The sequence below is a fragment of the Megalobrama amblycephala genome, linkage group LG3 (genome assembly GCF_018812025.1).
Source record: "Megalobrama amblycephala isolate DHTTF-2021 linkage group LG3, ASM1881202v1, whole genome shotgun sequence".
Taxonomy (NCBI): Eukaryota; Metazoa; Chordata; class Actinopteri; order Cypriniformes; family Xenocyprididae; genus Megalobrama; species Megalobrama amblycephala.
Window position 1 is genome coordinate 48,167,957 of NC_063046.1, and position 10,191 is coordinate 48,178,147.

Sequence of the window (10,191 nt, forward strand, 5' to 3'; positions counted from 1 at the left end):
GATTTTTCATAGGAGTCATGAAAAAATGACTCCTATGAACTGGTTCTTTTTAGTGATTCAAAACCTTGAAGCACAACCAGTGTAGTCCATCTGATTCCTGAACAAATGACTCTAATGAACTGGTTCTTTTTAGGAAATCAAACACATACAGCTGATATCTTACTGATATCTTACTTTGGCATTATTTGATAATGAAATGGCATTTCTTTTTCCAAAATGTCTTCATAAAATGCTCTACAAGAATCGTTAATGGAACCGTTAATGATCTGAAAACAGGAGGAATTAAAGAATTTTGTATGGTTCTTGTATGGGTTAGAATTCTTCAGAATCAGTGCTCCTGAATAAAATGGTTGCATGGTTTTCTACTTTAGTTTTAGAACTCTTCTGAAAAACCTACACTACTGTTCAAAGGTTTGGTGTCAGTAAAAAAAAAAAATTTATACATTTATTCAGCATTAAAGTTTATCAATAGTGACAGTAAAGGCTTTTACATCAATAGAAAAATTCTATTTTCATTGATAGATTTCTGTTTTAAATAAATGATGTTCTTTTGAACTTTCTATTCATCAAAGAATCCTGAAAAAATATATCAGAGTTTTCACAAAAATAGTAAGCAGCACAACTGTTTCCTATGGAAGAGGATTAGGGCCAAGCAATAATAAAAAAATAAAACCATCTCGAGATTAAAGTTGTTAAATTTTGAGAATAAACTCGTTGAATTACAAGAAAAAAGTCGTTAAATTTCGAGAAAAAAGTCGAAAAAATGTTGAAAAAAAAAATTACGAATTTGTTCTCATAATCTAACGACTTTTTTCTTGTAATTTAATGACTTTATTCTCAACATTTTATCTCGACTTTTTTCTCGAAATGTAACGATTTTTTTCTCGTAATTTAATGAGTTTATTCTCAACACTTTATTTCGACTTTTTTTCTCGAAATTTAACAACTTTAATCTCGAGATGGTTTTATTTTTTTATTATTGCTTGGCCCTAATCCTCTTCCGTAGTTTTCAACTTTCATGATCACCAAATTTTTTTTTTTTTTTTAAAGTTCATGTTTTGATTGGGTTGCAGAGTGTGTAGTCAAAGACATGACAACAACAAAAAACATAATTCTAAATGGTTTTCTGATGCAAGACTTTTATTTTGAAAGACGTGTTGTTGACTCATTTTAAAGGCAGGGTAGGTAAAAAATGTATAAAAAACTTTTTTTTCAAAATTTGTTTAAACTTTATTTATATATCAATACATATTTAAAATGTAAGTACTCTGAAAAAGAAAGTATAAAAATCGAGTGTCTGTAGACCTCTCACGACTGTTTTAAAGACAGCTCATTATTTCCATTCACTCCACCCCCTCCCTTCTGGGCTCCTTCCAAAGCCACGCCCCCAAAACGCATGAACGTGCGACTCCGACCACTGAGCTGGAAGACGCATTATTTACCTGAGACGAGCGGAGAGGAAGGAGCACAGTGCATGTAGTGACATCATGTCAGAATCACATGTAATAAAAATAACTTTATAATTATGAAGATAAACATAATTTAATTCGCTAACGAGTTAGTTATCTATAAGGCAAAGCTAAAAACAGGTTGCATGATACACGTTTTTCCATTACAATCATTTACACTGTGATGAAGATGAATTTCGTGTAAGATTCATAACATATACGTTGTTCTACAGATAAACAGAGTAACATACACTCAAATATCAACTCACAACTGCATTGCAGACACAAAATAATAACACACACATACAACAAAGTGTGTACGACACACACAGATACAAGATAAAGACATCAGTAAACATAGGTAGAGAATATAAAAACAAAACAAAGGCGAAAAAAAACGTGCAGGTAAACTTACAGGTGAACATGGTAAAAGAGTTAGACAGAGGGTAAATATAGTTCTAAGAAAAGTTCCTAGATGCGGAGTAACGTTAGGCCTACTATCTGTTAAACATGTATTTAGTTATCTAAAGCAAAATTATGCACAATTCAACACTATAGCTATCATCTTGAGCTAGGCTATAGATTATTTATCGTCTCTACTACGGCTCCCTAAGTAATGTTATGTTAGCTATATTATGCAGCTACGTGTGCTAATGACACATGCTTCATGAAAAAATAAACAAAAAAATATGTATGATCAAAATACAAAAAGAAAGATTTACCTGTCCAGCAGAAATAAAGCCATCAAGGAGTCACTTTTCAGCCCCTTGAGTTCCCTCAGTTCTCGCCATCGCTGGAGAGCCACGCCGATATTAACTCGCGTTTTATTTCTTTGTTTATCCAAAGACTTTTTGTTCATTGCCTTTTCTTGTACTGTTACTGTCTTCCTTTTTTGCCTGGTTTGCCTTCACTAACTGCATAGGCCGGTACTGTGAATTTTGCTTGCTGTTTCTCTGCCATTGTTTTGGTATTCCTAGGATCCATGCCTCTTGAATTCCCCAAATCAAACGTGCGCGCGCCATGGTTGCGAGAGAGTGACAGCCGCCTAAGCCAATCCTATGTTTCGTCCCGGATGGAAATAATGAGCTGTGTTTAATACAGATTAAACGGTCTAGAGTCACTCGATTTTTATACTCTTTTTATCAGAGTTCTTACATTTTAATTATGCATGTGTATATATATATATAGAAAGTTTAAACAAATTTGGAACAAAATTTCTTACCTACCCTGCCTTTAAGTAAAGAGTGCCTGATGAAAAAACTGACATGTCCTGATGCAGTATGGTCAGATGAGATGTTGTCAGGCTATATGTCAGTGTCATTATTCTAACGCTATTTTCATTACTTGTTACAAAATAAAGTCTCTCACCTTAGAAAAACGAACTTTGCTGTTCTGTGAAACGTTACACTGTGGTTGTAGCGTGCAATCTTCAATTGCTCACGCAATTGCGGAAGCGCTCGCTGTATATCACTTGATTATATATAAAGAGCAAATGAAATTACAAGCATGCATAGTTATAGTTATGTTGTCAATTAAGTTATGAAATGACCAAAATCGGCTACTGTATACTGATCTACTGTATTTGAAATGTCTCTTTAGGGTACTCATTCCATGGTGGCCCTGATCGGTATGGTCTAAACGAGATGGAGATGGTCGAGGATTACTAAATCCACAGCAATAGCTACACGAGGCCTTTAAACCCGCGGGTCCACCTAATCAGACTCCGCAAGTCGAATGTGCACTGCTTTGAGGGGGAAGGGGATTGGGGATAAGCCAGGAGTAAGGTATCAGTTTAGGGCGGGTGGGTTTTGCTCTGGGAATAGAAGAATGTAATTCAACAGGGAAGGGAACAGGTGTGAATTTATTTTTGTGTTTGTGTTTGGGGGATGGGGGGGTGGTAAAGTTCTGGCACTTACAGCATTAAGCACCTTACACTCAGACTAATGCACTTTATTAAGATGTAATTTGAATAGAGTTTTGTTTTTTTCTTTTTTTCTTTTTTGAGATGATTGACATGTATATTTATGTGGTATGGCTTCAGAAATATTACCACATACATATACTGTGTGTGTGTGTGTGTGTGTGTGTGTGTGTGTGTGTGAATCAGAACTGGAGTTTGTGCTGGGAGGAAACGGTGGCGATTGGGGGACCATTGCGTGTTTCAGTTCAGACATTATCAGAAAAACAAATCCTCTCTTTAAAGACAAACACTGTTGTTTCATTTTTTTATATACATATATATATATATAAAGTTTCTATAAAAAAAATGTAAAGCTATTATAAAAAAAAAACTTTGATTATAAAACTTGAAGATTTGCACTCACATAAAATGCAAGTTAAAAAGAAAAAAAAAAAAATGTGTTAGATATAATAGAGATGAATATTTTTGTGATTGTGTGCCTGTGTGTGTATGTGTCTATACACGCATGTTTGTTTGAGACGGAACGAGTGTGTTTGTGTGCGTGCGCGTTTAAAACATACCAGTCTGCACAATGTATTTTTTTTAATCGCTTACTTAGACGTATGATCAAAAGAGGCCATTTCGTCATTTGGAGTGAATTTGTTTTGTATTTTATGAACCGAATGTGTGAATGTGAACGCTTGTGTACAGGAGGAACTGTGTGTATTACTCCTCTTGTAAATGTGCAGTATGTGAGCGAATTAATGAATGGATGAATTAATGAAAGAAAGGCAGAGAGAGGGGGGCAACGGCACAACACATCCTCTTTCACCAGCCCTTCATTCCCCAACAAAGAAAGACCTCTAGTTTCAAACACAAAAGCTTTAGCCCATTTTACGCCAACCAGCACTCTTTAGTTTTTGTGGCGGGGATCGCAAGGGACGTCTTTTCCTGCCTCCGCTGCCTCATTTTTGCCTCTGTGAGGTTTAAGAACACGTCATTAGTTTTGTCATCATCGTTTCGTTTGTGTGTTGTTGAGCTCAATTCAATCTTGTATACTTTTAGGAAATGGTTACTTGTGGTACGTACGTTGTGTGTGTGCGCGCGTGTGTGTGTGTGTATTTGTTCTTTTCTGTCCCCACATGTGTGCCTAAGAACTAAAGGGCGAATGATTAGACTTCATTGCTGCCATTAAGACATTATTTTTTTAGCAAATGGGCGTGGTTTCACAAGGCTCCGCCCCCACATGCCTCCCATGCTTATGAACCAAGAGCCTCTCTGTACAGTTCTGTTGTAGCCTGGGGATGCTTGGATGAAAGAAATGTTTGATATTTGGAGGATGTGACCTAACATTGCCTTTCTGTCCACTCTCTTGTTCACGAGTGACTGAGGTTCTGACTATTTTTGGCTAAAGAAACAAACAAACCACAACGACAAAAAAAATAAAAAAATAATAATGATCGCAACAAACTGTGCAAGTGCACTCAGCAGTGCACACAATGTTTGAATATTTTGTTACTTGTTCATTGTTGTTGTCAATGACAATGATGGTGATTTATTTTTTTTCTTTTAATGTTATATATGATTATATATGAATCTATGAATATAAACAAAGTATTGGACTACAAGGAAGAGCACTTGGGGCTGCTACTTTTTTCTTCATTTTGAAAAATTTCCTTTGATTTTTTTTTTTTTTTTAGTTGCCACCATGTGAAGTGCTTTTGTGTACTTTTTTCTTTCCTTAAAAAAAAAAAGTTGAATGTATTCCAAAAATGTAACGGTGTAGATGGAGTTGCTCAACACAGGATATAAGTGTAATCAGCAAGGACATCAAGAGGAGCGAAATTGAAAGTCGTTTTTGTCCATCAAGAGTTCTTGATGGAAATATGTTCACGATGGCTACCGCAAAAACACACTGCCTCTACAATCCTGTTCATATAAACTTTAACTATGAAAATGAGAACTTAAAAGATATTCTATTCCATACTGGAGTTTTGGTTGTTTACAAACCACACAGACATTTGTGGGTGCTTTTTTCTTCATTTTTGTGGTGATTGAATATGCGATTCTGCAGTCGAGAATCGTTTTGTCGGAGGGGACTTCAATGGCATGACGTCAGACCCTTCCTTTGCATGTGGATTTGAGCGAAGCCTATATAACTCGCTGACTGAAACAAACTTGGATTGCTGGAACACAAGTAATGGAATTACATCAAAGATTTCTTCATGTACCTTTATCTTATGGACAGGGTGTGTTTTTAAGAATCATAAAGGCGACCATATTTTGTTTACCGGACTTATGTTCTTTTGTTTACTAATCTCTCTTTGTAATGAAATCGAAATGATCATCAAGACGGAAGAAATGCTTTATGTACCTGGAAAGAAGGCAAAAATCATACAGCACAGATGACCTCTTGGTACTTTGAGATGCATATATTGAATGCTTTAACATTTTTCCCCTTTCCCCAATCATTTTTTTGTCTTGTGGATAATTTTGGATGGACATATCTGTGACGGACGTTGACGAGAACAACAACAAAAGAACATATGTATGACCTCAGATCTGCGAGATAATTCCTTGGACAGTGTGAACGTGCTCATAATTTTTGTATTTTTGGACGTGGTGTCATGGCCATCGACTTCATAAAGATAAAGGGACTAGCACTGCCCTGATACCCTCACTATGCACTTTTCATTTGCTCGAAACTGTGAGGAACTTTCACTTGGGCGTGGAGAGCAGAGGCAGAGAACGTCCACTTTCTGTCAGCAGATGGGCGCTTCGAGAGGTTTTTGACGCCCTAGCATGAGAGTCATTCTCCTTATGGTGGTTGTTTCTCAGTCTTTTTGAGAACATCCCCACACAAGCTTTACCGTAGAAGGATAAGGGAAGTTTCGGACACATTGGGACTTGTGGGAAAATCCTTGGAAATTTCCCAAAGAGGATTTTCACTGAACAATGTTGATATTTAAGACTATACGAACAGTCTCCAAGCTTGGTTACATTGTGGAGATTCAGAACATATTTACTCAACAGTGTTCTCCGTTATGTAAAAAGGATTAAATTGCTTGGTCCAGGGTGCTTCTTTTTTTTTTTTTTTTTTTTTTTTTTTTTGGTGAACTGGAATTGATTATTTCATTGATGACTGAAAAGGCTTTTTTTAAAGACTGGAAGACAGCTTCTTTTTTTTTTCTTTTTTTTGTATTGGAGATAAATAATTAATAAGCTCCATCAGCTCTACCACCACCTGCTGACTGCATGGCTGAAGTTCACCTTTAGCTTGAAGTGGTTATGGCTCTACAAGACCATTTGTTTGGTAAGAATACTATTTGTTTGGTTACATGTTCATTCATTGATTTATTGATTCTTTCATTCCCCTATTCCTTCCAAAAAATAATAACTGTTAAGCTCCTTTGAGTTAAAGGTGTGTTCAACTACCTAGCAATGACTTGGCAATCCCCAGTGCATCCTAGCAAAACAAAATATGCTAAAACAGTGGTTCTCGACCTCTTCCACAACATTTTTTTAATAAAATAATACTTTAATAAAAACACGCTCAGGGGAGAGTCAGAAAGACAATGGAGAAATGCCTCGCACCGCACATTGATGGGATTTGTTACATGTTTGTGATGGTAGGAAACAGACTGTCTTTGGTAAACTGCAGTTTTAAAATACTCATCAATGGTGTTGACTGATGAATTTGCACATGGTTTGTCTTTTGTCCCCATGTTAAAGGGTTAGTTCACACAAAATTAAATCTCTGTCATTAAATACCCTCATGTCGTTCCAAACCCATAAGACCATCATTCATCTTCAAAACACAAATTAAGATATTTTTGATGAAAGCAATTAAATTACCACATTCAAGGTCCAGAATAGTAAAGACGTGTTAAAATGGTCAATGTGACTATAGTGGTTTAACCTTAATGTTATGAAGGGACGAGAATACTTTTTGTGCGCAAAAACAAAAATAATGACACTTATTCAACAAATTTGTCTCTGCCCTGTCATTCTCCTATGCTGTTTACATCCAGCGCTTCCGTGTTTATGGCCGAACTCCGGGTCAGCATTGGCCAAAGCTGTTCACATGAGCAGCACGACGTATGCGTGTGATGCTGACTCAGCCAATACTGAGCCGGCGTTTTTGAACACTGAAGCACTGGACGAAAATAGTGTAGGAGTGATGAATTTGTTAAATAAAGTTATTATTTTTGTGCACAAAGTATTCTCGTCGCTTCATAACATTAAGGTTGAACCACTGTAGCCACGTTGGCTATTTTTACTACTTTTCTGGACCTTGAATGTGGTAATTTCATTGTTTTCTATGGAGGATTAAAAAAAATTGGATTTCATCAAAATATTTTTATTTGTGTTCCGAAAATGAAAGAAGGGTGAGTAATTAATGACAGAAATTGTGTGAACTAACCCTTTAAGAACACCTCATAGACATATAAACAACATTAAAAACTTGAACTTAACTTAACTTAACTTAACTGAACTTTTACTGAGGGCCCCTAGTTGGCCCCGGGACCCTGGTTGAGAAGCACTGTGGTGTGGAAACCACCCACAATGCACTAGTATCAGGGTTGTGAGGACTTTTATACAGACTCATATTTTCTTAACAAGTAGATCTAATAATACATTTTTATTTTATTATTTTACCTCTGCTTTGAATAGATCTTTGCTGTTCCAGATCTTCAGATGGAGATGGAGGCTCTCCACTGCTTCGTATTCATCTCCATCTCCTCTTAATTTCCCATCATCAGCCTTCAGAGGAAGATCCCAAGGTTGGAGATTCCAAACAGCACATGAAATCATGACTGTATGACAAGAACTTAGAACCAGGAGGAAGAGGAGGAATGATGGACTCATGGCACCATATTCGGACTACTAAGAGGAACTTGTTTCCTTGCCAGGAGGAGAGAGTGAACTGTGAATGCTGGAACAGCCGAACTATGAGATCTCGAACCTGCACAGAATAGTTCTGCTCGAGTGCAGCCAGAGTTAACATTACAAACACAGCACACACATGAATAATAACTGAAATACACCTGCATATACACACACTCAAAAATGAAATATCGATTACACAAACGCTCTCTGACATGGCTTAACATAGTCCCACTACACTTCAATCTGGCTGCCGTGTAAATAATGTATATAACCTTAACCCTTTTCCCTTTCTCTGTTGGGTTTTCAGGTTTGTGTGAATTATTTTTTTTCCAAATTTTTTTTTTTCCTCTCTTATATGACATGCCTTAACAGTTCAGTTCTGCCTATTAAGGCACACTTAAGATGAGTAAAAAAGAAAAAAAGTGAGACTAGCTCTGTGACAATAGCGTGTGATTTTATTTAAGGAACCCTGAAATGATTTATATAACATTACAAATGATCCCCACAAAAAGACGTGTAATTGATGACTTAATACTTTTTTGGTGTAACTGGGCAAGTTTTTCTGATGATGCAACCTAATGTCGAAACAGTTTTTGCTTTGCATTTTCAAAATGAGAGGCAAAACCTGTTTCCAGGTCACAATTTAGTATGAAATGCTTTTTCATCTTTGATCTCAGAATAGAAGTGGATGTTCAGAAATACTAACACATGCTTGAGCTATAGATCAGAAAGGATGAGATTGCCTTCTTAAGATGATTATGTAAAGTTGCAGGTCAGGTTAAAATAGAGAAACTAATGTCTTTACTGGTATGCAAAAATACACATTTTAAAATGTTAATAATAATAAAAATACATGTTTGTCATATCTATTGATTCATTGTGTGGAAAGCAACAATACTGTATTGACGCTGTCACAGAGCCGTGTGTTTGTTAAAGTGATCAAATGAACAATAATTCGAAATCAGCAATGCATAATGAGATCTTATACGTCTATAGTCATACTTATCAGACATGTCTGAGTTGGATGTCTTGAAATTTCCAGAGATGCAACCATTTAAAAAAAGGTCATAAAAAACCATTTTGACAATAATGTTTGAATATTCATTATGTGAATAGTTTTTGGGGTTTCAGGTTTGTTTGAAGAAAATTAATAAATACTTCTGAATGAAGCACTTGTTTGGACTTAGTTTTTCTCATTATTTGGCATTTGACAAAACAATAGGGGGTCATTTTTGCCCAATGAGGTGACAATGTTATTTTATAAATCAACTGATATGACTGAAGTCTAAATCTCATACGAGTAAACAAGATTCAAAAAATTTCAGGAGAACTTTTAATTTCTATTTCCAAAACATCTAAATTTAGATAATAAATTAGAAATGTTGGAAAAAAAATAAATGTACATCGATGAATACTTGGATAATGTCAACACTCAAATAACGTGAGACAAGCCTTTTGTAGTTTTCAAAAAAAATTATTCAATTATTCAGGAATTTTAAAGTAAGCAGTAAAATTCTGCTTTAATGCCTACGTTAAATGTATAAGACTTATATTGAAAACCTTTTTTTTTTTGTTTTTTTTTTATTAATGTTCAGTAACATAAGAACATTGTCAAGGAATTGCATACAAATACATATATAAAAAAAACATTAAAAAAGCAAAACAAAAAAATACAAAAAAATTTTTTATACAAAAAACACAAAAAAAAACACAATGTCTATATGCAAAAAAAAAAAAAAACGATGAAAAACAAAAGATGATAAGACAAAGTGACACAAGAATGCATACACTATCATTGGTACAATAACATACAGACATCGATATGTAGGGAAAGCTTTTAAATACATGTATTTTCTTTAACTATTTCTTCATAATATTTTATAAATTTTAGGGATTTTTTTGTTGTTTATATAACGAAGAGATTTGAGAAATGATATTCAGTTTTGAAATGGG

The 10,191-nt window shown here is 35.2% G+C and overlaps 1 protein-coding gene across 2 annotated transcripts in view; it reads left to right on the plus strand.

Annotated features, from left to right (window-relative positions):
• gigyf1a (GRB10 interacting GYF protein 1a) overlaps window positions 1-9,407 on the plus strand; it is a 37,656-nt gene extending 28,249 nt beyond the window's left edge. For both annotated transcript variants that reach the window (XM_048185846.1, XM_048185847.1), the window contains exons 25-26: window positions 3,048-6,661; window positions 8,023-9,407. In XM_048185846.1, coding sequence (XP_048041803.1) covers window positions 3,048-3,115 — 68 coding nt within the window. In that variant the 3' untranslated portion in view covers window positions 3,116-6,661; window positions 8,023-9,407. The remainder of the gene's footprint in view (window positions 1-3,047; window positions 6,662-8,022) is intronic.
• Window positions 9,408-10,191: the final 784 nt, after the last annotated feature.